The sequence below is a fragment of the Nelumbo nucifera genome, chromosome 1 (assembly GCF_055504915.1).
Source record: "Nelumbo nucifera cultivar China Antique chromosome 1, China Antique-T2T, whole genome shotgun sequence".
Lineage (NCBI taxonomy): Eukaryota > Viridiplantae > Streptophyta > Magnoliopsida > Proteales > Nelumbonaceae > Nelumbo > Nelumbo nucifera.
Window position 1 is genome coordinate 113,076,259 of NC_142649.1, and position 26,917 is coordinate 113,103,175.

General features: G+C 43.3%; 1 protein-coding gene across 17 annotated transcripts in view; it reads right to left on the reverse strand.

Moving 5' to 3' along the window:
- EMB3111 (Tetratricopeptide repeat (TPR)-like superfamily protein) overlaps window positions 1-26,917 on the reverse strand; it is a 37,795-nt gene that overhangs the window by 5,254 nt on the left and 5,624 nt on the right. For 4 of the 17 annotated variants that reach the window (XR_016079296.1, XR_016079290.1, XR_016079286.1 and 1 more), the window contains exons 3-7: window positions 25,134-26,663; window positions 9,873-10,131; window positions 9,696-9,764; window positions 9,555-9,604; window positions 6-8,816 (exon numbers count right to left, since the gene is read on the reverse strand). Coding sequence is in view for 1 of the 17 variants with exons in the window: in XM_010248692.3 (XP_010246994.1) it covers window positions 25,663-26,663 (1,001 nt within the window). In the remaining 16 variants the exon portion in view is untranslated. The other 13 variants (XR_016079301.1, XR_734072.3, XR_016079302.1 and 10 more) reach the window with 11 other exon arrangements.

The following is a 26,917-nucleotide window of genomic DNA, read 5'->3' on the forward strand; positions in this document are numbered from 1 at the left end:
GTTACCTCAACAACAAACTTGAAGCAGTGGCGACCGGAGACTTTTACACAGGCGACCGGCGATAAATCTCAAGCTTGAGAAGTCGTTTGACAATGGGGGGTGAGAAGGGTTTTAGAGTAGTTGGAAAATGGCGATCTGAGGTGACGATTGAAGCTAAATTTTTCAAGTTGGAAGAGGAATGGATCAAAGGAGGGTGTGTTATGAAAATCAGAGAGAATAACAAGGCGACAATATTGATACTGGAAGAGGTTATTGTATGGGTGAAGGGTTCTGTTGATGATGCTATTAACTCATGTAAGGAGGAAAGCTGGAAAAACTCCATGTCAGTTCCAGGCAAGACTTTTGTAGTTGAGCTAAAGAGGAATAACAAGGGATGGTTCATTACTGTGACTGAGCTATTTGGCAAAAATGGAAAACAAATGGTCTGTGTGCCTGAAGGAAAGAAGCAGATAGGGTGGCTGGTCTTTGTGGAGGAATTGCAGTCTTAACTTGTAGCTTCGGAAAGGAAGAAGACGGAGGGAGAGAAGGCATCTGGTCAGAAATCCAAAGGTCAGGGCCGAAAGGTTCAGGAGGAGGTGGGTGTGAATGAGACAACTGGGAACATAGAGGTGCAAGGTTCAACAATTCCTGGTTTGGTGGTTGCTTGCTCCTCTGGTCATCGCAGAATTTTGGTGGGAGCTGGAATGGATAAATGGAAAAAACGAATGGTGTTAATGGCTGATAAGAGAGTAAACGATGTATTGACGGTAGTAGCTAAGGAGTAGACCTTAAGATAGAAGTAAGTTTATTTCTGTTTGCAGAGATGAAGGCTGTTCTTGATGTAGGCAACCAGGAGCTAAGCTTCAACATAGTGGTTGTGGATGGAAGCTGATGTAACCGTTTTTGGTCACGTACCATTTTTTGGGATGTGTAAAATTTTTTTGGCTAAGTACCTCGTGTTTGACCTGGTGGTGACGTGCCTTGGTGATGAGCTACTTGGTGGCGAACTTCCCGGGGGAGAACAGCCTGGTGGCGAACTGCCTGGTGATGCTCCCTGGTGGCGAACTGCCCGGTGGCGAACTGCCTGGTGGCGAACTGCCCGGTGGCGAACTGCCTGATGGCGAACCGCCTGATGGCGAACTGCCTGATGGCGAACTGCCTGATGGCGAACTGCCTGGTGGCGCTGCCTGATGGTGAACTGCCTGGTGACGAACTACCTGATGGCGAACTGCCTGGTGGTAAACTGCCCGGCAATGCTCCCTGGTGGCGAACTGCCTGATGGCGAACTGCCTGGTGGCGCGGCCTGATGGCGAACTGCCTGGTGACGAACTGCTTGATGGCGAACTGCCTGGTGGTGAACTGCCCGGCAATGCTCCCTGGTGGCGAACTGCCTGATGGCGAACTGCCTGGTGACGAACTGCCTGATGGCGAACTGCCTGGTGGCGAACTGCCCGGCAGTGCTCCCTGGTGGCGAACTGCCCGGTGGCGAACTGCCTGATGGCGAACTGCCTGGTGGCGAACTGCCTAGTGGCGAACTGCCCGGTGGCGAACTACCTGGTGGCGAACTGCCTGGTGGCGAACTGTCCGGTGGCGAACTGCCTGATGGCGAACTGCCTGGTGGCGCTGCCTGATGGCGAACTACCTGGTGGCGCTGCCTGATGGCGAACTACCTGGTAGTGCTCCCTGATGGCGAACTCGTCACTTGACTTGCTCCTAGGCGGTCTGCAACTCTGAGGATGGTGGAGCTCCCTGGTGCAGCGCTACCCGACTACCCCCCGCGTGAGGTGATTTTCTCTCCTTTGTAGACGGCGGGAGCTGAGGGACCTGCGGGAACTGAATCAGAGGACCCGGGGGTATTTTCCCGGCGGGGACTCTCCGATGCCTAAGTTAGCATTCTGATTACAGAGGGCTTGGAGAGAAATGAGAGAGCTAGAGAGCGGGGGTTACCATACTCTTTTTTTCCCCCCTTGGCTTTGGGGGTCGGAGTCCTTATATAGTGGTGCCCTCGCGGGTTAGGTGGGTAAAAAGCCTTCAAATGGTAAGACATCATATCCCGTCAGAACCGGGGTACGGTGATGAACTCCTCGAGGTTGTCAGGTTGGCGCCTGTCAGTCGACGGGTCAGTGTCTGGGCCAGGTTGCCAGGCTGGCGCCTGTGTCTGTCGGCGGGTCGGTGTCCGGGCCAGGTTGCCAGGTCGGCGCCTGTGTCAGTCGGCGGGTCGGTGTCCGGGCCAGGTTGCCAGGTTGCCAGGTCGACGCCTGTGTCAGTCGGCGGGTCGGTGTCCGGCCAGGTTGCCAGGTCGGCGCTTGTGTCCGGGTCAGGTCATCAGGTCGGCGCTTGTGTCCGGGTCATGTTGTCAGGTCGGCGCCTGTGTTCGGATCATGTTGTCAGGTCGGCGCCTGTGTCCGGGTCATGTTGTCAAGTCGGCGCCTGTGTCCGGGCTAGATTGCCAGGTCGGCGCCTGCGTCCAGGCCAAATTTCCAGGTCGGCGCCTGTGTCCGGGCCCGATCCGGCCAGGTCGCGCAAGTCGCGCCAGTTCGCGCGCAGGCCGCGCGCAGGTCGGTTTGCCAAGTCGGCAGGCCGCGCAGGTCGGCGCCTGCGTCCGGGCCAGATTGCCAGGTCGGCGCCTGTGTCCGGGCCCGATCCGGTCAGGTCGCGCCAGTTCGCGCGCAGGCCGCGCCAGGTCGCGCGCAGTTCACGCGCAGGCCGCGCCAGGTCGCGCGTAGGCCACGCCAGGCCAGCCAGACCGGTGCCCAGGGGGGGGGGGGACCAACTTGGTAAGTTGTTGCCTGGGGGCTTGCCTAGTTGTCACGAGGTGCCACGTGTCGCAATTTCACTGGAGGGCCAAATCTGCCCTCATCAATTGCCCCCACTCCCGAGCTGAGAGTAACTCAGCGAAGGGAGTAGATTTCTTTTGGCCCGTAAGTCGACGAGCTAGTAAGTTTTGATCCAATTCCTTAGGCTTTGGGAGCTGCCTGTATGTGGCGAGCTGCCAGTAAGACGAGGGGGTCTCCGCCGGTTTCAATAGTGTACCCCTTAGGCTCTGGGGCAACTTATAGTTCACTTTTGCTGATTTTGTTCCTGCTGAGAAAGCGATTGGATATTTAGCAATAGTGTGGCCCGCAGGCTTTGGGAGTGACTCATAGTCTACTCTTTTTGATTTTCGCCCGTGCCGGAGAGGCGACCGGGTCTTAAGCAGTAATGTGGCCCGTAGGCTTTTGGGAGTGACTCATAGTCTACTCTTTTTTGACTTTTGCCCGTGCCGGAGGGGCGACCGGGTCTTAAGCAGTGATGTGGCCCGTAGGCTTTTGGGAGTGACTCGTGGTCTACTCTTTTTTGACTTTGCCCGTGCCGGAGAGGCGACCGGGTCTTAAGCAGTAATGTGGCCCGTAGGCTTTTGGGAGTGACCCGTGGTCTACTCTTTTTTGACTTTGCCCGTGCAGGAGAGGCGACCGAGTCTTAAGCAGTAATGTGGCCCGTAGGCTTTGCCTGTGAGGTGTCGAGCTATGATTGCACTGCATCAGCTTCGTAATGCCGGTCACCCACTCCTACAAGAAGCTACTAGGGGCTCGACCTTCGGGGGCAGCACTACTAACTTTAGGTTGCCAGCTCACACGGGAGCCTTGGAAGGCTCGACCGGTAAGGGCGCCTATGTAGTCTGTTGGCCGTCAACTACCGCGGAAGCCACGAAGAGCTCATCTTTGTAGGGGGACCTTGCGGAGAGGACTGATGAGGCATCATCTGAATCGAAAGTAAGGTTGGTAGAGCTACTTAGTCTGTTAGCCCCCTGCATAGTTTTTGAGTTCATAAAAAATGTAAACTATAAAGTGATATCTTCAAAAAAGTGAGGACTTAGCTTTGGTAGGATGAGAACTTAGCTTTTGTAGGATGAGAACTTAGCTTTTCGTAGCGTGTTCCCATAGACGGCGCCAATTGATGTAACCGTTTTTGGTCACGTACCATTTTTTGGGATGTGTAAAATTTTTTTGGCTAAGTACCTCGTGTTTGACCTGGTGGTGACGTGCCTTGATGATGAGCTACTTGGTGGCGAACTTCCCGGGGGAGAACTGCCTGGTGGCGAACTGCCTAGTGATACTCCCTGGTGGCAAATTGCCTAGTGGCGAACTGCCTGGTGGCGAACTGCCCGGTGGCGAACTGCCTGGTGGCGAACCGCCCGGTGGCGAACCGCCTGATGGCGAACTGCCTGATGGCGAACTGCCTGATGGCGAATTGCCTGATGGTGAACTGCCTGATGGCGAACTGCCTGGTGGCGAACTGCCTGATGGCGAACTGCCTGGTGGCGCTGCCTGATGGCGAACTGCCTGGTGGCGCTGCCTGATGGCGAACTGCCTGGTGACGAACTGCCTAATGGCGAACTGCCTGGTGGTGAACTGCCCGGCAATGCTCCCTGGTAGCGAACTGCCTGATGGCGAACTGCCTGGTGGCACTGCCTGATGGCGAACTGCCTGGTGACGAACTGCCTGATGGCGAACTGCCTGGTGGTGAACTGCCCAGCAGTGCTCCCTGGTGGCGAACTGCCTGATGGCGAACTGCCTGGTGACGAACTGCCTGATGGCGAACTGCCTGGTGGCGAACTGCCCGATGGCGAACTGCCCGGTGGCGAACTGCCTGATGGCGAACTGCCTGGTGGTGAACTGCCCGGCAATGCTCCCTGGTGGCGAACTGCCTAGTGGCGAACTGCCTGGTGGCGAACTGTCCGGTGGCGAACTGCCTGATGGCGAACTGCCTGGTGGCGCTGCCTGATGGTGAACTACCTGGTAGTGCTCCCTGATGGCGAACTCGTCACTTGACTTGCTCCTAGGCGGTCTACAACTCTAAGGATGTTGGAGCTCCCTGGTGCAGCGCTACCCGACTACCCCCCGCGTGAGGTGATTTTATCTCCTTCGTAGACGGCGGGAGCTGAGGAACCTGCGGGAACTGAACCAGAGGACCCGGGGGTATTTTCCCGACGGGGACTCTCCGATGCCTAAGTTAGCATTCTGATTACAGAGGGCTTGGAGAGAAATGAGAGAGCTAGAGAGCGGGGGTTACCATACTCTTTTTTTCCCCCCTTGGCTTTGGGGGTCGGAGTCCTTATATAGTGGTGCCCTCGCGGGTTAGGTGGGTAAAAAGCCTTCAAATGGTAAGACGTCATATCCTGTCAGAACCGGGGGTACGGTGATGAACTCCTCGAGGTTGTCAGGTCGGCGCCTGTCAGTCGACGGGTCGGTGTCCGGGCCAGGTTGCCAGGCCGGCGCCTGTGTCTGTCGGTGGGTCGGTGTCCGGGCCAGGTTGCCAGGTCGGCGCCTGTGTCAGTCGGCGGGTCGATGTCCGGGCCAGGTTGCCAGGTCGACGCCTGTGTCAGTCGGCGGGTCGGTGTCCGGCCAAGTTGCCAGGTCGGCACCTGTGTCCGGGTCAGGTCATCAGGTCGGCGCCTGTGTCCGGGTCATGTTGTCAGGTCGGCGCCTGTGTCCGGGTCATGTTGTCAGGTCGGCGCCTGTGTCCGGGCCAGATTGCCAGGTCGGCGCCTGCGTCGGGGCCAGATTGCCAGGTCAGCGCCTATGTCCGGTCCCGATCCGGCCAGGTCGCGCAGGTCGCGTGCAGGCTGCGCCAGGTCAGCCAGACCGGTGCTCGGGGGGGGGGGGGACCAACTTGGTAAGTTGTTGCCTGGGGGCTTGCCTAGTTGTCACGAGGTGCCACGTGTCACAATTTCACTGGAGGGCCAAATCTGCCCTCATCAGAAGCCTTATACAGATTCATAACTGGAGCCCCACCTGTAACGAAGTTGAGGTTATAGATGGATGTACCCAGCTGAAGCTGTTAGGTCTTCCCTTCAATCTTTGGCGGGACTGTTCTCGAGCAGATTGTTAGAAGCTTAGGAGGGGTGTTGATGGAAGCTAATAAAAGAAATTTGGGGGCAGTTGAGCTTCAGGTTGTGGGAATCAAGCATGAGTACCTACCTAGGTTCTTCGAAATTTGTTTAGATGGTGCTTGGTACAGGGTGTGGGTGGCGTCAGAAGTCGAACAGTCGTGGTGGGGAAGAACTCCCAAGGCTGAATACAAAGATGAGATGGCAGGGTGGTGGACACGTGGAGGAAGGAGATTGGGTAAAGAAGATAAGTTGCAGGGGAAAGCCAAATTAGCAATTAATCAGTCGGCTGGGGTAAACCAAACGACAAGTCGCCTTTAAAGGAAATTAATTCAAACTTTTTTGAATCGAGTAAAATTAAAGTGGGTGACTTAACCTTTGCTGATATGGCAAAGAAATTAAGTGGACCAAGCCGTGAACACCGGATGGCCTGGTCTGAACCGGCTGGGGTTAAGGGTGGTTCGACTGCTAAACCGGGGTACAGGTTTAGCGACCCACGTGATAACTTAAAAGATCATGTGGGTTGGGGCAAGGAATTGGACGTAGGTCCGACACTAGACAGTTCCTACAGTCTATCTTCCTCTAAAATGGTGAGGTCCATTGGGGACAAGTTGTAGTGGCGGAAAACAGGCAGACAGGGTGACTTACGGTGGGTGATCTGCCAAGATCGAGCAGAACCTATCTCCTTGAGGCGCTCCACAAAGAGACCAAACCCTAGATTTGTAAGAGAGAGACGTGAAGAAAAGGTTGGGGTGGATGAAGGATGGGTTCACTGCAGTGAGAATGATGAAGACTCGGTTGATAGCTCAGGCGCCGGTACTAGCATTGGAAGTGTGAATGATGATGGAGGCTATGATGAAGGCGATATGGGTTTGTTGAACATTGCAGGCCTATTTCAGGGGGACATAGAGGAGCAACGGAGAAGCATTCTAGATGACCAGGAAGGTTCGATAGGCGATGAAAGAAGTCCTGGGGTTCATGAAGTGGGGATGAACTCTTACGGGAATAACCCATTTCCAAGACTTCAGATTGTGCAAGGCGCAAATAAAGGGGTAAATCAGGAGAACCTGAAGCAGAGTAGAAATACACCAACAAGGGGTAAACCACAAGGAGAGATGACAGATTGCCAGGTTGTCCAAAGGACAGAAATGCTTCACAACCAACTCAGGGAGACAGAAGTCACCAACTCTCTGAACAAGACATGAAGGTTGAGAACATTAACCCGAATCCACTTCCAACCCTCCAGTCAAACCCGGGTAATCAAGTGAATTTAGTTTTTGCTACTGATGCGTTTTCTGTGTCGTATGTTCCAGATTCCAATCCCATTCCAAGTTCAGCAGCCCTAGCATGCGAAGCCAACAAAGGTGGTGGGTGCTCTAAGCTTGTGGAGAGGGTGATGAAGGACCATGGGGAGGAGTTGGAAGGAAGGGATAAGAATGAGAAGGTGTGGGAAATTATTGAAAGAATATTTAGTGAAGTGGAACAAAATATGTTATGGAGGAAGGATATGAATGAGATAAGAGGGGAGGGGTCAATTGAGAGGAGAGAAGGAAAGGAGGGGAGAAATGAAGGGGAAGAGTTAGAAAGGACAGTGGTGGAGGGATCTAAGAGAGAGGATTTGATAGCAGAATTTGTGGGGAGGCTGGGATGTAGAATGGAAAACTTGAATGGTCAGCTGCTTCTTTCATTACCCCCTTATCTTCCATTTCTGGGTTTGGGTGGAATTTGGGCTTGAGGAGGGCTGTGAGAGACTCAGACCTTGATAGTATTTCGAGTCTCCTTGGACTCCTTGATAATGTTTTCTTAGACCCTGTTAAGTTGGATTCTAGAATCTGGACCCCCACCTCCACTGGCTCATTCTCTTGTGCCTCCTTTTTCAAAGTCTTAAGTCAGTCATCCAGTCCTATAGCCCTTCCCTTCCCGGTTAATGAGGTTTGGTGCAGACTAATTCCTCCTAGGGTTGGTAGTTTTTGCTAGGAAGCTTTTCTGGAAAGAATCAATACTGGTGATATGCTCCAAAAGAAGAGACCCAAGACATGTTTATCCCCTCACAGGTGTGTTCTTTGTAAAGCAGATGGGGAGACTGCAAAGTCTTTTTTCCCCTTTTGGTGTCATTCCAGTTTGCAAAGTCTATTTGGGAGTGGGCTTTCTCCCTCTTTGGGTGTAGATGGAATCCTCCACCAAACTTGCAAAGTCTTTTTTCCCCTTCTTTCTTCAGGTGGCATATGAAAAGGAGAAAGACCATGTGGAGATGTCTAAGGGCTGCGGTATGCTAGGCTTTGTGGGAGGAAAGAAACTACAGGATCTTCTTTGAAGTAGAGAGAGGTGCTAAAGAATTGAGAGAACTGATCCATATAAGGGTTGTATAGTGGCTGAAATCCTCAGAGCTGTTTACAGATTACAGAGTGGATGACATGTTGAGGAAGTGGGGTGAGATTGCTAATTGTACCCAGACCAAAACAGTAATGAGTGTGTCTTGGACCCCCCTCCCCCCACTTATTGGTTTCTTAAAACTAAACTTTGATGGTAGTAGTAGAGGGAGTCCTAGACACTCGGGGATTGGGGGTGTGTTTAGGGATGAGAATGGGTTTGTTTCAGCCCTGTTCTCAGGCCCAATTGGAGTGGGTAACTCTCTCAAGGCCGAGATCTATGCAATTATGGAAGGAGTCCAAAGAGCAAAGGAGATGAATATAAGAAATCTCATAATTGAAGGGGACTCGGTGGTGGTAGGGTGGCTGAATAAAGACAACAGCGGGTTATGGATGTACAGTAATGAGAGGAGGAAATTTAGGTGGCTGGTTCAAGAGATGGAAGTCAAGATCAGCTGGGTGAAAAGATCATCTAACTCTTTTGCTGATGGGTTAGCTACGCAAGGGGTTGAGAGGGAGCCAATGTTTTGGGCACAAGTGTAACTTTTTCTTTTTCTGTTCTCGAGGGCTCAAGCTTATCTTCCTCCTCGTAATTATTTCTGTGATTAATTAATGAAATGTTGTTATTGATCAAAAAAAATTAAAACAGAGCTCAAAACAAATCTCTGTACAGATCTCTAGGATTTCAGTAACAGAAGGATCTCTGGGATTGGATTGGATTAAAAAATTTCTTTCTTATTAAGGCAAACGTAAATCCATGGTAGTTAGTCAAAGTAAAGTAGACATGAATTCTCAATAAACAATAATTTTCTATAGAAGCACTCTTGAGGGAGCCCACAAGATCAAATGACTATAGGCAGGCTTCTCTAAAAGGTTTCAGTCATTCTATTCTTAAGTCTATCTTCTCTAAAAGGGAGGACCACAGATGACTACAAAAATAGTGAAGTTTACAAAGGTGATAAATAGATTAAAATTCATGGACATTCTGATTCAGAAAGCAGAATTTACATGCAACAATTTCAAAGAAAGCTTGATCCCAACAAAGCACTATAAGATTAGATGGGTGCTGTGGACCGGATTGGACTGGTCCAATCCAATCCACTGTCTTATTGGACTGTTCAACTCATTCAAATTGGTATTAATTCAATCCAGATTGTGTCCAACCCAAACATGGTCCATTGACAACCTCACAACCCCAATCTTCTTCTATCAATAGACTAGACATTGGTTCAACCCAACCCAATCCAATATAAACCATTATAAATGGACTAGGTCCAGTCCAATCCAAATTTTATAAGCAAATATTTTATAAAAAATATTATAAGAAAAAAAAATACCCGTGAAGCAAAAATGTCCAAACTAGATGCATGGCATATGCTCCAATATCCTGAAACAAATCATTTGCTTTGCCAAATTAGATAAATGCGAATATTTTGCAAGTCAAATAAACTAATTATAGACCATTTGCCATATCTTACATGTTCGATTAGTGTCAGTTGTAGAAGTCACACATATAGGAGAGGTAGCAATGGCTTCAAGATCCAATTCTAAAACATAATAATGCACAACCAAAAACACATATTAGAAACAAAACATTTAAATAAACAGAAACATATAGGAGAGACAAGTACGATATTGTAGTTGGAGCTTCTAACCAATCTTTCCCACAAACCAGAGCCTCCACCATTTCTAGAAGTAATGAAGTACGATATTGATCCACTATTCTACCCCCAGTACTGAATGTTCCCTCAGATGCTATAGTGGATGCTGGAATTGCCAAAATATAATGTTCCAATCTAGAGAGTTTCGGAAACTTAGGACCATCAATTCGCCAGAATCTCAAAATATCAAGCTTTTCACCTCTAGGAAATAGTTTTTCTTCAAGATAAAGATCCAACTCTGACTTTTGAGTCCCTAGACAACATTCCAGACACTCTTCAGTCAACCACCAATCAAAACCGCTCAAAAAATCTACAACACCACAAATCTTCAATGGCTAAGATGCAATACTAGAGCCTATAAGTGACTTATTCTCTATATCAAAACCCGCATACTCTAAATATAGGTCATTTAATGCCTCTCTAACTCTTGTAACATGCCTCTCAGCAGTGTCTCCGTAAATGAGATTGTAGTAATATGTAACAATCTCCATCTTAAACCTGGGATCAAGGACAACGACAACCGCAAGCACCAAAGAACATTCATCCCAATATTTATCAAATTTTTGCTTCATTCTATTTGCCATTAAACAAACATACTCATATTCACTATCTAGCATAGTATTCAAGGTGTCTAGGCGATTTTGGGCAACACTAGGGCACCTAGTCACTAGGCGGGCGCCTAGGCATCACCTAGGTGATAAAAATTTTATAATATAAAAATCTGACTTTTGGCTAGTTTCCTAGTTTTATATACCATTCAACATGTATGTTAAATGAAAAAATAGCAATTCTCTTTATTAAGAACATTAAATTTCCTCTAAAAATGTGGCAAATCATCACATCTAAAAGATAAAAATTTTTTACATATATTGATTTCATTATTTTCAAAAATAATACTACTATAATAAGTATTTATATTAATTAGCAGCTAAAGATGGTTATCAACTTTATATGATAAATATTCAAGATGAAAAGTAAAATAGAAAAAAAAACAAGGATTTTCTGTTTTATTTAATTAGAGAGAGAGAACAGAAAAAAATAACTTCATTATTCTATTCTTTCTTTCTTTCTTTCTTTTTCTCTTCTCAAAACCCTTTGATCTTTTAAATTTCAATAGTAAACATTAAAACAAAGTATAATTGATATATAGCATATAATAAAATGTATTAACGCATACATTAATAAGATACAACAATATAAATGATATTATAAAAGGCACCCGCCTTGTCATTTTTGTCGCCTAGGCGAGTGCTTAGTTGCCTAGAAGGGCACTAGTTGCTAAAAGTCAAGGCGTTTGGGCGAGGCGCCCAGCCAAGGGCGCCTAGTCGCCTAGGCGATGCCTTGACAACTATGCTATCTAGCCACTAAAGCAACAAAAGCTTGATTGTGCAAATATCGAGAAAAAATACATTTGAGGTTGGAGAAGTAGTACTTGAGAAACTTTTTGGGCAAATGTAAAAAATTTGCAAACAATTCCGTACCACTGCCCCCATCTCCCATTCCTCATCAGATGGAAGATTCTATAGTTGTGTCCAACATGTCATATGTCGAGTTCCATCGCGTTGGACAATCAACAGTCACCCCTCTCTTATGCTGTACTTTTGCTTGGCTACTTGCATTGTCAATGTTTTGCTTTTTATAGGGTGTCAGCCTTACATATTTAGCACTTTCTCAAATCTTATGTAACAATGGTGATACTTCTCTCAACCCATCTTGCACACTAAGGTTTAAGATGTGAGCAGTACATCTCACATGAAATAGGTCACCATGCAATGGGAGCAAACCCTTAACACAAAGCCGATTCCTGAGCTCCCTAACCATAACATCATTGTTAAAGGCATTGTCAACTGTTATAAAACATATTTTTTTATCAATGTTCCAAGTTAACAACCTCTCCATAACGACTTCATACAAAGTGTTTCCATCACGGGGACACTCAACTGCCACAAATGCAATAATTTTCATTTTCAGCTCCCACCCATCATCTATAAAGTGTGTTGTTAAACAACAATACTCCAAATTTTGTTCCGAAGTCCACATATTAGTACTTAAGCTAATCCTACAATCCAAACCATCAAAGTATTTGTACAACTTCTCCTTTTCATTCAAGTAAATCTTCATAACATCATTGTTTATTGTATTTCGAGAAACAAGCCTAAATGATGGTTGAAGATTATTGTCAAATATCTGAAAAAAAAAAAACAAAAAAACTCTTCTTCAACTATACTAAAAAGATGCCCATGCTTTATTATCATCCTTGCTAAGTCCATTCGGCTCCTATCTTGGTCAAATTTGAAGTTTTCTACAACTTGTTCACTCGTGCCCTTTTGTTTTAATTTAGGACATTTTGGTACATGCCCTAAAAGGTGGCTCATTCCTTTAGAACTTCCACCTATATACTATTTTCCGCAATGTTTACAAATAGCTCTATGCTCCCCAGAATCCAATTTTATTTTCTTAAAATGCTCCCATGCTTTGGACCTAACCCTCTTTCCAGTAGAGCTAGATGCCATAGATAATTCACTTGGGTTTTCAAGCACATTTGCATTTTCAACACTTGGTTCATCCATCCTTATTGCATTAAAAAAATAAAATAAATTAATTTTCACACTAACATGAACAACAAGAAAGTCTAATGAGATTCATATGATAACACTTATGACTTTATCACTAATAAGTAATAAATAGTAGGGGTGTCAATTGGACTAGATTTGGTCCAATCCGGTCCAGTCCAATGTGAGTCCATTATAAAAGGAACAGGTCCAGTCCAATCCAATGAATGTTTTGGACCAATTTGGACCGGTCCAATTCAATGTCTAGACCGTCCAATCTGTTCAAATTCATTTTGATTTAGATTGGTTTCAATCCAAACCCGGTCTATTGACACATATTCTTATTTCATACCAATGGACCAGATATTGGCTTAATCCAACCCAATCCAATATAAATTGTTATGGACGGACCAGGTCCAATCCAATCTAATAAATATTTTGGACCGGATTGGTCCAATCCAATATGTCTTGTTGGTCCATCCAATCCATCCAAATTGATTTTGGACTGGACGGGGTTCAATCCAAAACCGGTCCACTGACACCCTTAATAAATAGTAAATAAGCTCAGTTGTTCCCAATGAGTTTGAAAGAGATTAAACAAAACAAACAAATACAGTAATTGTGAAATAGTGATTCCATAAGACAATAAGATTGTTTACAAATAGGGATGTCAATGGATTGGATATTGGTCCAATCTGATCTGGTCCAATTCCAATATGAGTCCATTACAGATGGACCAAATCCATTAAGTCTGAACTGGTCCAATTCAACATTATCTTATTGGACTGTCCAACCCATCCAAATTGGTATTGATTTGGATAGGGTACAACCAAAACCATAAAAACACATTAGCCTCAACATCTCTTTATTGTCATAAAACTAGAGCTGCAGTTAAGCACTTAAGCCTACTAAACTAGAGCTAATTCTGTTTTGTCAACAGGAATGAGATTAGTAACCAGATCAACTGAACATTTTTTTATCATCTGAGAGACTAACTAAATGTAATCAAGCATAAGATCAGTAACCGGATTCCTATTATTAGTTACAAATTCTAAGAAAATGTCCAATTTAGTGTCTTATTCCATAATTAAAGAACAGAGAAATAAATGTGTTTGGAATATCTTATCCTGATGAAAATATCCTATTCTGATGTTGGCATTGGAAATTATATGAACATAGCAACTCTACAGTATAGAAAACAGAGCATCAAGAACTAGATTTGGTTCCATTGAAACCTGTTCAAGTTTCCCCAGTTTAGGAACAAAAGCTGAAACCAAAACCAAAAACAATACAAAAACTAAACTGTTTGGAATGACAGAGGAGAGAGGAAATACCTGAATGAGCAAGGAGTCTACTGCATACCGCTGTATAGAGAGAGAGATGAGATAGATAACCACAGGAGAGAGGAGAATGTCACCGGAAGTACAGTCAGAGTTCATGGAATACCACCAGAGAAAAACATTCTTTAGTTCTCCGTTCAATCGCCGGAGGGAGTGGTGGAACGGACCTTTTGATTCAGTGGCTTTGTCCAAATTTGGTCCGCATTATATATGGACCACTTAAATTTGGACTGGTCTGAGTCCATACAATTATTTAGACCGTCTGGTTCGTCCGCAACACCTTCGGATTGGAAGGGGTCCAACCCGAAACTGGTCCATTGACACCCCTACCATTACCTAGTTTAATCTTCATTGCTAGAGCTTCAACCATTTACTTTTGTCCCATGAATCGGCTACCCACTGGTTGAGGCATTTTCAATTAGTCCCTCAATTGCAATTAAGGCTTAGTTTGTGTTGTGAGGATTATTTAATTGTTATTTTACAGTTGCTGTTAGTGTGCTGTCAGCTTAAGATGCTGTCAGACAGTTAGTTTCTTTCTTTCTTATTAGCTTGTTACTAGGGAGTGCCACCAGGGGCATACTTGTAATTTCTCATTCCTTTATATTAAGTTAATGTAAATAAACAAACTGGCTGCCGCCAGATATAGTTTTGAGACTCTCAATCGTATCTTCCTCTTCTCCTCTCTCTCTCTCTCATCTCTCTCTCTGCATGAATGATTACATGGTATTAGAGCATCATTCTGGGCTATAAAAAAAAAAAAAAACTGTTTCTCTCATCTGAACCTAGCATCATTCTGGGCTATTCTCAGTTCCTTTTTTTACTTTGATTTCTTGGACGTGGAAGACAGAGAAACCTAACTGGACTGGTCAGGCCACTTGCGGCTACTTCCTTGGGGTTCTTCCTTGGTCATAACACCAAGGAAACCCTAGCAGAAGAAGGGCGATGCAGTAAAGACTCCCTTCTCTTTGTTCGATGCTGCAGAAATTAATTTCTGGGTTTGCACCTTCGTACAGGTGCTGGACAGGGTGTGTTCTTGTGTTTTTTCTGTGGCCAATGGTGTGAAGGCCTTATTTTTTGGTTTTACACCTTCGTTTAGATGCTGGACTGTTAGTAAGCATGTGCTGTAGTCGAACTGCTAGTATACTATTCTAACGGCTGGTTGCTGGACTGATTACTGGGCTGTTTTAATGGCTGAACCATTACTGGGTTGATTTCAGCAGCTTTTTCTTTTCTCTCATTCCAGAAGTAAATTTCTTTGGGGTTTAGTATTTTGATTGTGGCTGTTGTGTAGTTGTGTGAGATTTGGTCTGGTACACTTGTGATTCTGGTTCTTGTAGTGTAGATTTGGTCTGGTACACTTGTGATTCATCGAGGGTTACACCAACCCGTAGCACAACTGGTATGGGAGGTGAAAACATGATGTTTCCCATGCTCATTACCCTTTTAAATGGTCTAAACTACCTGGAGTGGGCTAAAAGTGTAAAACTTTATGTAACAGCAAGGGGAAAAGCTGGTTACATAAATGGAAGAGTGAAAGAACCCAAGAGTGAGACAACTGAACATGATAGGTGGGACCAAGAAAACAGTATGGTGATGTCTTGGCTCCTTGCAGCCATGGAACCTAATGTGAAGAAGAACTTTATGTGGGCAGATACTGCTAGTGAGATTTGGGAATAGGCCAAAACCACCTATTCTGAGCAAAGGCATTATGCCAAGATTTACCAGTTGCAAGCTGAATCCTCAACCTGTAAACAGGGGAGTCGTAGTTTGTCTGCCTATTATTCAGCCCTTACTTCAGTGTGGAAAGAATTGGATCACTATCAGGCTATAGAATGGAAACACAATGATGATGCTAAGGCCTCTAAGAAGCTGGTTTCTCAGCAGTGGGTTTTTGCATTCTTGTTGGGTCTAAACCTTGCTTATGAACCCTTGAGAGTTCAGATCTTAGGAAGTAAAGAGTTGCCTTCGGTTCAAGAGGTGTACGCCCTCGTTCAATTTGAGGAAAGTAGGCGGAGTGTGATGGTGTGGAAAAATAAAGAGGAAGAGAAGAAGAAAGGGAGAGAAAAAGAAATACTTATGTATTGATAGTGTGTTGATAAAACATGTTGAGCATACAACTTACATAAGAAAAGATAGGAGAGACAAACTCCTAGGATCTCTCTCAATTACTCCTATAATCTCTCTCAATTAGGGATTGATTAAATCTTTCCCTTAATCCTAGGATATGACTTTCCTAATTTTATTCAAATCTAATCTTTCCTAAATTTATTCAAATCTGTAATCAATCAAATCAAATCTTTCTAAATTTGCAGTAAATCATATCTTTCTTAATTTGCCGCAAATCATATCTTGTCGACACTCCCCCTCAAGTTGGTGCAAAGATACCTATCATGCCCAACTTGCTAACTTGAAGTTCAAATGGCTGTATCAACAAGCCCTTAGTCAAAACATCTACAACTTGCTGAGTGGTTGGTACAAACGGAGTGCAAATTATTCCTTCTTCAAGTTTCTCCTTTATAAAGTGTCTGTCAATCTCAACATGTTTAGTCCTGTCATGTAGAACCGGATTATGAGCAATGCTGATAGCTGCCTTGTTATCACAATATAGTTTCATAGGAAAACTCACTGGTCTCTTAAGATCTTCTAGCACCCTCTTTAGCCAAAGAACCTCACACACTCCTTGAGCCATTGATCTGAATTCAGCCTCAGCACTGCTTCTAGCAACTACACTTTGCTTCTTGCTTCTCCTAGTAACTAAACTGCCCCAAAAAAATGTGCAGTACCCCGAAGTTGACCTTCTATCAGTGATTGAGCCTGCCCAATCCGCATCTGTATACACTTCAACCCCTCTCTTATCACTTTTCTTGAAGAAGAGTCCTTTTCCTGATGTGCCTTTTAGATACTTAAGAATTCGATACACAGCTTCAAGATGTTCTTCATACGGGGAGTGCATAAATTGACTCACCATGCTCACAGCGAAGGCAATGTCAGGACGTGTATGTGACAAGTAAATCAATCTTCCTACCAGCCTTTGGTATCTACCTGCATCTACTGGAACCCCATCTTTAACTTCTCCGAGTTTAGCCTTAACTTCTATCGGAGTGTCTGAAGGTTTGCATCCACTCATTCCAGTTTCTTTCAAGAGGTCTAGAATATATTTTCGTTGAGAAACCACAATGCCCTTCTTTGATCTAGCCACTTCCATTCCAAGAAAGTACCTTATCTGGCCTAGTCTTTAATCTCGAATTCCTTGGCTAAGCTCTGCTTTAGTCTGTTCATCTCTTCAATATCATCTCCAGTCAAGATTATGTCATCAACATAGACAATCAGAACCAATACCTTGTCTTCAGTGCATCTTTTTGTGAAAAGAGTATGATCAGATTGTCCTTGACTATATCCTTGACTTTTAACGAACCTTGTGAATCTTTCAAACCAGGCTCTAGGAGACTGTTTAAGTCCATATAGAGACTTCTTTAGCTTGCATACCTTAGTTCCAAACTTCTCAGTGAAACCAGGTGGAGGCTCCATATATACTTCTTCTTCCAAGTCTCCATTCAAAAAGGCATTCTTCACATCCAGTTGATTCAGTGGCCAACCAAGGTTAGCTGCAACAGATAAGAGTACTCGAACTGTATTTAGTTTTGCCACTGGAGAAAAGGTCTCAAAGTAGTCCACTCCATACGTCTGAGTAAAGCCTTTAGCTACTAGGCGAGCCTTATATCTCTCCAAGGATTCATCTGAGTTGTACTTCAGAGTGAACACCCATTTACAACCAACAACTGTCTTTCCATCCGGCAGATCCACTTTCTCCCAAGTAGCATTCTTTTCCAAAGTTCTCATCTCCTCAAAAGCAGCTTCTTTCCACTCATTAACATTTAGAGCCTCCTAAATACTGTTAGGAATGGAAACACTAGACACTTGTGACATAAAGACACAATATGAAGGTGAAATATTTTTGTAAGATACAAAATTTGACAGAGGATGTTTTGTACAAGACCTAACACCTTTCCTAAGAGCAATGGAAAGATCAAGCTGACTGAAAGAATTAGAATTACTTGGAGGAATATTTTCAGGTATTTTTGGAGAATTATCATGAATTTCATGATCCACCCTCATATCAGATTCCCTTGAATATACAAGGCCTTTATACTGTTTCGCACACATCTCTGTTGTTTCAGCTTTTTTATTTTGAAATGGCATCATCAAAGGTTGCTCATTTTCAATATTTAATTCATTTGTTTCCACTGATTTTGTATTTTCTGCCTTACTTTCTTTCGGTGACTGGTTGTGAGGAACATCATTATGGACAAATTCAAACATTAAATCAGAACCAACTAAAAGACCATCTTCAGTGTTGCTCTCCCCCTGAAGATGGGAGTGTCTGTAGTAGGAGGTTCCTTCAAAGAATGTGACATCCATAGTCACAAACATCCTTTTCAAAACTGGATCAAAGCATTTGTAACCTCTCTGATTAGTGGGATAGCCTACAAAAATATATTTATGTGCTTTTGGATCAAGTTTTGAACGTTTAGGATCATGGTTATGAACAAAGGCCACACTTCCAAAGATTTTTAAGGGAATGTTTGTCACTAGCCGAGAGTTTGGAAAACAGCCAGTGAAAACCTGTATGGGTGTTTTAAAATCCAAAATTCGTGTAGGCAGTCTGTTAATCAAATAAGTGGCTGTTAAAACGGCTTCTCCCCAAAAATACTTAGGAATCTTAGTTTGAAAACTTAGGGCTCTAGCAACTTCAAGGAGATGTTTGTTTTTCCTTTCAGCCACCCCATTTTGTTGAGGTGTATTATTACACGAACTTTGGTGTACAATTCCTTTCTCAGCAAAAAAATTCCCTAACACATTGTTAAAAAATTCTTTTCCATTATCACTTCGAAAAATTTTAATCTGAGTCTGAAATTGTGTTTGAACCATGTTATAGAAAGTTTTAAACACAGTTTCAGCATCTGATTTCTCTTTTAAAAGGAAAACCCAAGTGACCCTAGTATGATCATCAATAAAAGTAATGAACCAACGCTTTCCAGAAAGAGTTGTTACTCTAGAAGGACCCCAAACATCACTGCGAATCATGGTAAATGGTTTTGATTTTTTATATGGTTAGGATGGAAAAACAGCACGATGATGTTTTGCTAATTCACAAGATTCACACTTAAAACACGAATGATTTTTATTCATGAATAACTTGGGAAATAGATGCTTTAAATATTGAAAGCTAGGATGTCCTAACCGATAATGCTATAACAAAACTTCACTGTCACTAGAAACCGAGATAGAGCTGAAACAAGTCTGCCGGTCTTGCCTTCCAAAGGTTGATCCTTTATTAAAGAGGTAGAGGCCACCATCCAGTTTAGCACCCCCAATCATCTTCCCCGAGGTTAAATCCTGAAATTCACAACAAGAAGACCAAAAATTAACCCGACAATCATGATCAAGGGTTAGTTTGCTGACAGATAAGAGATTGTATGATAAGTTAGGAACATGTAGAACATCTTTAAGATTTAGAGAAGGAGAAATAGACACAGTTCCTTTCCCAGCAACAGTAGCAAAGGAACCATCTGCAATTTTAACCTTTTGATTCCCTGCACAGGGTGTATATGAAGAGATAAATTGTGAAGTGCCGGTCATATGATCAATGGCACCTGAATCTAATATCCAGGAGCCATTAGATTTGGTACAAGCAATGGCTACAGTGAAAAAATTACCTGACTGGGCTAGAGAGCAGGATGGATTAGAGTTTCTTAACGATTGAGATTGAAACATTTTATACAAGTGCTCTATTTGTTCTTTTGTGAAAGGAAGAGACTCCGAGGATGATTGTTGCCCTGGATCCGAATTGCTTACTTGATCACTGTCTGATTTTTTCTTCCAACTTGTTGGTTTCCCGTGCAGCTTCCAGCAGGTTTCCCGAGTATGCCATGGCTTTTTACAGTGATCACACCAAGGTCTTTGCTTTCCTCCTCGTTTATCTCCGTCTACGTCTGCACCTCGGGCCACAAGAGCAGACCCTTCATTCTCGGTTTTTGTTTCATTAACATTCTTCAACATCACTTGCCGCCGTGCTTCTTCTCTACGTACTTCTAAAAAAACTTCTCTTATGGCAAGGGCTTTCGCCCTAAGATACGTCCCCGAACCCATTCTTCTTTTTCAAATAAATCCAGCTCCTGCCAAACAGCCATCATCTCATTATAATAAGCAGTTACGTCACGCTTACCTTGCTGCATCTTCCACATTCGGGTATTTAGTTCAAACAGTTGTGAATGATTGTCCAGATCTGAATAGGTTTCCCTGACAGCTTCCCACACATCACGAGTAGTCAGCAGAAACATGAATGGTTTTCCAACCACAGGATCCATAGAGTTGATCAGCCAGGCGGTAACCATAGAATTTTCATAACGTCACTGCCTGTACTTTGGATCATCAGTGGATGGCGGTTTTACTTCGCCATTCAAATAGCCAAGTTTCCCTTTGCCGTCGATCACCAACCGCACGGATTGAGACCACTCAAGATAATTCTTTCCATTCAATTTGTGAATGGTAATCTAAAGAGAATTCTTAGAGAGAGAGATGGTCGCTGACTAAATACCTCCCTCCAAAGATGTCACACCACTGGTAGCATCCGAAGAGGCTGAACCAGAGCCAACCATGGCGGCCTTAAAATTCATGATCGGACCCTAAAGCTCTGATACCATGTGGAAAAATAAAGAGGAAGAGAAGAAGAAAGGGAGAGAAAAAGAAATACTTCTGTATTGATAGTGTGTTGATAAAACATGTTGAGCATACAACTTAAATAAGAAAAGATAGGAGAGACAAACTCCTAGGATCTCTCTCAATTACTCCTATAATCTCTCTCAATTAGGGATTGATTAAATCTTTCCCTTAATTCTAGGATATGACTTTCCTAATTTTATTCAAATCTAATCTTTCCTAAATTTATTTAAATCTGTAATCAATCAAATCAAATCTTTCTAAATTTGCAGCAAATCATATCTTTCTTAATTTGCCGCAAATCATATCTTGTCGATAGATGGTTACAACTAAGGGGGAGCAACGGGTAGCATTGGTTGCAATAGGTAGTAACAATATGGGAAAGAAAAGTGACTCCAAGAAGGCTGATGATAAAGACAAGTTGTTTTGTACCCATTGTCGGCACTCGAGACATACACGTGAAACATGTTGGGAGATTCACGGGAAGCCCAAGTGAGCAGTGAAGAGCCAAGAACAGGGTAGAGTACAAGGTCAGAAGAAGCCGAATACAACACATAATGCAACACATGTGGCAACCCAAGATACTCAGTCTGTTGGTATTACTCAGGACCACTTTACTGATTTTGACCCCAAGGAAGATATCATGAATTCCTTCAGAGATCACTTGGAGTCATATGGTAGGGCTTTGCGGCAGATGGATAGTTCAGTTACTGGTACTCCTACTTCATTTGCATCTACATCAGGTAATGCGACTTCTGCATTCCATGTCACAACTACCACTGACTCCCCTTGGATCATTGACTCAGAGGCCTCTAACCACATGACTGGTAAGCCAAACTTGTTTCAGACTTATAGCCTTTTGTCAGGAAGGGATAAAGTGAGGCTTGCAGATGGATCATTCTCCTCCATTGCAGGTCAAGGATCAATATCTCTTCCCCATGGCCTTAACCTGAATTGTGTATTGTGTGTCCCTCAACTTCCTATACATTTGCTTTCAATCAGTAATATCACAGACTCTTTAAACTGTAGTGTAACCTTTTTTCCTGGTTCATGTGTTTTTCAGGATCTAACTTCTGGGAGGACGATTGGTAGAGGGAGCCTAGTGGATGGTCTCTACATTCTCGACAACAAAGTTGGTCTCTCGGTGTCGTCCTCAGAGTCATAGTCAATCAAATAAGAGTCAAAATTTTTTGTGGCATAGTCGGTTAGGTCATGTTTCTTTTGAAATAGTAAAGTCTTTGTTGCCAGTTTTATTTAAGTCATGTTCAGTGTCAGAGTTCCAATGTCAAACATGTCAGTTGAGCAAACAATGTAGAACGACTTTTCACTCAAATAATAAAAGATCAAGTTTTCTTTTTCATGTTGTGTATTCTGATGTATGGGGGCCTACTACTATAATCTTTGAGGGCGGGTATAAGTACATTATCACATTGATCGATGATTTCTCTCGCTATATACATGGGTATTCCCTATGCGTAGTAGAGACGAAGTTCCAAAGATTGTGAAAGGCTTCCAGAGGATGGTGTTTACGCAATTCCATGTTGAAATACAAATCTTTCAATCATACAATGCAAAGGAATATTCCATGGTGAGCTTAATGAGTTCTTTGCCTCCCATGGATCTATTCATAGGAGCTCATGCGCAAGAACACCACAACAAAATGGTGTTGCAAAAAGAAAAAATACACCTCCTTGAGGTAGCTCGAGGGATGATGTTACACATGAATGTTCCAAAAAGGTTTTGGATGGATGCTATACTTGTAGTTGCTTATGTCATCAATCGCATGCCCTCCAGAGTGTTGAACTACATGACCTCTCATCAGTTGCTGCTCCCTCAGTCCCCTTTATTTTCCATTCCCATGAGAGTTTTTGGTTGTCGTGCCTTTGTCCATGATCTGTCTCCGTCTCGGGGTAAGTTAGACCCTCGGTACATTCCTTGTATCTTTTTGGGGTATCCCTCCTCTCCAAAAGGGTAACGGTGTTTTGATCCCATTAGTCATAAGTTTTTTGTGTCTATAGATGTATCCTGCTTGGAGTCTGAACCGTTCTTCCCTGCTTCTCCTCAAGGGGAGAGTAGTGTGGAAGAGGAAAAGCAGGTTCAGGTCCGCCAAGTCTCTCTTCCTTCTATTCCAGACCTTGCTCCCTTTTGTGTCTTCCAATGTACACGCCGTAGAGATCAGCAATGTGATAAAGATGTGGAGCATCCAAACATTGAGCAACCGATACCGTTAGACTCCCAGGACCAAGAAATGTTGCAGAAGCCTTAAAATGCCCTGAATAGACAGATGCTATGAAGGAGGAGATTAATGCCCTCCATAAAAATCAAACTTGGGAATTGGTGGATCTTCTAAGGGGGAAAAACCCAGTGGGGTGTAAGTGGGTGTTTATAGTTAAACACAAGGCGGACGGGACAGTTGAAAGGTACAAAGCAAGATTAGTAGCCAAGGGGTACACTCAAGTGTACGGGGTTGACTATGATGAGACTTTTACTCCAGTAGCTAAGATGAACACAATTAGGGTCCTCCTATCATTAGCTGCTAACCTTGACTAGGAATTGCATCAACTGGACATAAAGAATGCTTTTTTAAATGGTGACCTAGAGGAGGAGGTGTACATGGTTCAACCCCCTGGATTCTGTGCCAAGGGAAGTGAAAATAAGGTATGCAAGCTGAGAAAGTCTATGGTTTAAAACAATCTCCCAGGGCTTGGTTCAATAAGTTTCACATGGCAGTTCAACAGGTAGGGTTCATGCCATATCAGTCTGATCACACACTCTTTGTGAAGAGATGTTAGGAACAGGTTGCTATATTGATAGTGTATGTGGATGATATCATCATTACAAGAAATTGGAGTTCAGAAATACTAAAATTGAAACAATTCCTTGCATATAAATTTGAAGTGAAAGATTTAGGTCCCCTGAAGTATTTTCTTGGAATTTAAGTCACCCGCTCAAAAAGGGGTATCTTCATTTCTCAAAGGAAGTACACCCTTGATCTGTTGCAAGACACAGGCAAGTTAGGTGCAAGGCCAGCAAATACTCCCATGGATGTTGATCACAAATTGGGTGACTGTGATGGTGAACCTCTAAAAGATGTGAAACAGTTCCAAAGGTTAGTGGGAAAGTTGATTTATTTGTCCGTGACCCATCCAGACATTGCCTATTCAGTTGGGGTCTTGAGCCAATTCATGCACTCTCCTAAGAAACCACACATGGAGGCAGTAAAGAGAGTTCTTAGATACTTAAAAAAATATACAGGAACAGGTCTACTATTCAGTAAAAATAATCACCTAAAGGTGGAAGTCTTTATAGATGCTGATTGGGCAGGTGTTGTGGATGATAGAAAGTCCACAAGTGGGTATTGCACATTTGTGGGAGGAAAACTAGTGACCTGGAAAAGCAAGAAACAAAGTGTGGTAACAAGGTCAAGTGCTGAAGCTGAATATAGAGCTATGGCACATGGGGTGGCTGAAGTCCTTTGGCTAAAACACCTTCTAGGGAAGCTTGGAGTTGTTGTTCATAATCCTCTGTCTCTTTACTGTGACAACAAGGCAGCCATAAACATCGCCAACAACCCTGTCCTACATGAGAGGACCAAGCACATTGAAGTGGACAAACACTTCATAAGGGAAAAATTGGAAAAAAGTGAAATTTGCATCCCTTATGTCAGTTCCAAGGAACAACTTGCTGATGTTCTCACAAAAGGACTTCCATACTCGCGGCACAATGAGTTATGTAACAAGCTGAGCATGATAGACATATTCAGCCCAACTTGAGGGGGAGTGTTGTGAGGATTATTTAATTGTTATTTTACAGTTGCTGTTAGTGTGCTGTCAGCTTAAGATGCTGTCAGCCAATTAGTTTCTTTTTTTCTTATTAGCTTGTTACTAGGGAGTGCCACCAGGGGCATACTTGTAATTTCTCATTCATTTATATTAAGTTAATGTAAATAAACAAACTGGCTGCCGCCAGATATAGTTTTGAGACTCTCAATCGTATCTTCCTCTTCTCCTCTCTTCTCTCTCTCTCGTCTCTCTCTCTCCATGAATAATTACAGTTTGGAAAGAGTACAAATACAAATATGTACAAAATAATACAATATGCAAGGTTTTGGACTTTACATATTTGTATTTGTACTCCTTCCAAACTGAGTCAGAGGATCCACTGGAAACACGTAGAATGCAGCTTATAGCAGCTTTTTTAGTTCTATTAATAGAATCCCACACTGTGGCATCAGTTACTTTACTAATGAGCTTTCAAGGTCAGTACAATTTATAGTCACTCAGGAAACAAAAGGAACAGAACAATAAACAAGAATCCTTCATAAGGAGAGAACATTGACTGTTCACAATTAGGTCAGATTCATATTTGTCAACTCCATACAAATGTCCTGTGATGATCAGATTTTGCCATTGCAGTATTGCACCTAGTGCGGTCATGTGATTCTAATTTCTAATGGCTTATTACAATGACAACATGTATTGGCATCAAGCACATAACTGATGATTTTCAAAGCAATTTAGCATTTCTTTTATCAATAACAAGCTATATGACACACCAGAACCATGTATACAAGTCCTTTTGGTGGACCAACACATGCAGATATCACAAGAAATTTTTGCCTGAGAAGGGGGAAACAGACTTACAATTCGTTATTTGCATATTCAATACTGCAAATCTGGTATAATCCATGTCTCAGCTAGAAAAGGAGGTGCTCAGCTATGTAATATCCAAATACATATGCAGGTATGCATGTGCATCCAACTTGAACGCCAACCCACAATTTTGGCCTACAAACTAGAGAGAAAAACCTTATCATCTCACTCCATGTTCATCATGTAGATACCTGATGCGGAGAAATCACAAAATTTCCACCTGCCCACATCTGTGAATACCACTCTGCCATTTTCTGACAGGTTAGATGGAATAAGGTGAATTAATTGAACATTGAGGTGGTTCTTTATGGTCCTGGAACTGCCAAATCATAAGATTAGACCCCTACCAAATAGGTCAATAAGACTTTCTTCTAAGGAACCAATCCTTCATGACTGGCCACCATGTTGTAGGGAGTTCATTTCTATGCTGCAAGCACCATTGTCCTCTTTTCTAGCAGGATCTATGATTAGTACACGAAGTCAATAACAGGAAGGGTGCTCAAGGTCCTATGACTGCTAGTCATGGGACCACAGTTCCAGCAAAGAGAAGGTCACAAAGTGTTTCTTCTAAAGAAACAACCCCCCGAAACTGTTGACCAAGTTGTAGGCTCTTCATTTCTTTCTTGCAAGTTTCTGCATCATAAACCCTACCAGCTTCCTTAAGACCAACTAATAATACTTCATATGTGCCTGATGATGCATGGATTCCTCTCCTTTTCATGATCCTGTAGATTTCAAGTCCTTTATCAACATCCCCTGAACTGAAGTAGGCACCCATTAAGGCAGTATAAGTGGCCAAGTTTTGATCATCAGGCAAAGAATAGAATATCTTTGCAGCAGAGTCAGCCATTTGGGCAGACCCAAACCTGTAAATCAAAAGTGAAACCAAATATGTTCCAAAAGGAACTCCTGCCTTTATCATTTGTTCAATAACCTCCATGACAACAGGAAATGAACCAACTCTGATGAATAAACCTATGAGAGAGAGGTAAGAAACTCTATCAATGTGCACACTCATTTTTACACTGTATTTGAAGGCTAGCAAAGCACCACTTAGTCTGTGGTTTTCACAGTTTACTTGAATGATAGTAGAAGCAAGCTCTGAATCCAATGGAATATTCTTATTGATCATCTCATTAATCAAGTATTCAATAGCAACAAAATTCCGTCTTTCTAGAAGATTTAATATGATGCCTCTGTCAATGATGGAATGTACATCAGATATGGCTGCTTTGGACTTGGGTTTTTCCTTGTTGATGTCTTCAAAGGAGACGTGGGGATTGACTTCCTTGAGGAGATCAGCAGTCTCACCAATGTTCTTCAAGATCTTAAGTGCTTCCATATAGACTGGGTGACGAAGGACAAGTGAATTCTCTCTCATGTAAAGAAGGATTTCTTTCATGACTGATGTCTCCCCTGCGTTACAACATTTATGTATTAAAATGTTACAAGTAGCTTTATCAGGTTGCACTCCAGTTTCTTGCATTTTGCTCAAAATTTCTAGAACGGCTTTGAATTTACCTAAAACAAATGAAAAAAAAAAAAAAAGTTAGAATGTAGAAAATACTAAGACTACTCTTCCAAGTCAATAAAGGATAACTGCAAGAAGGGCAACAAGAAAACCCTCAACAATGAGGATTGACACACATTGAGAATCTAGGAATAAATCATGATCAACAATTCAATTTGAAGACAAGGCTTTACCAATTTGATTTTTTTTTTTTTCTGAGAAGAGGTAAGTATTGATTCATTAAGAAAAAAGAGAAAAAGACCCA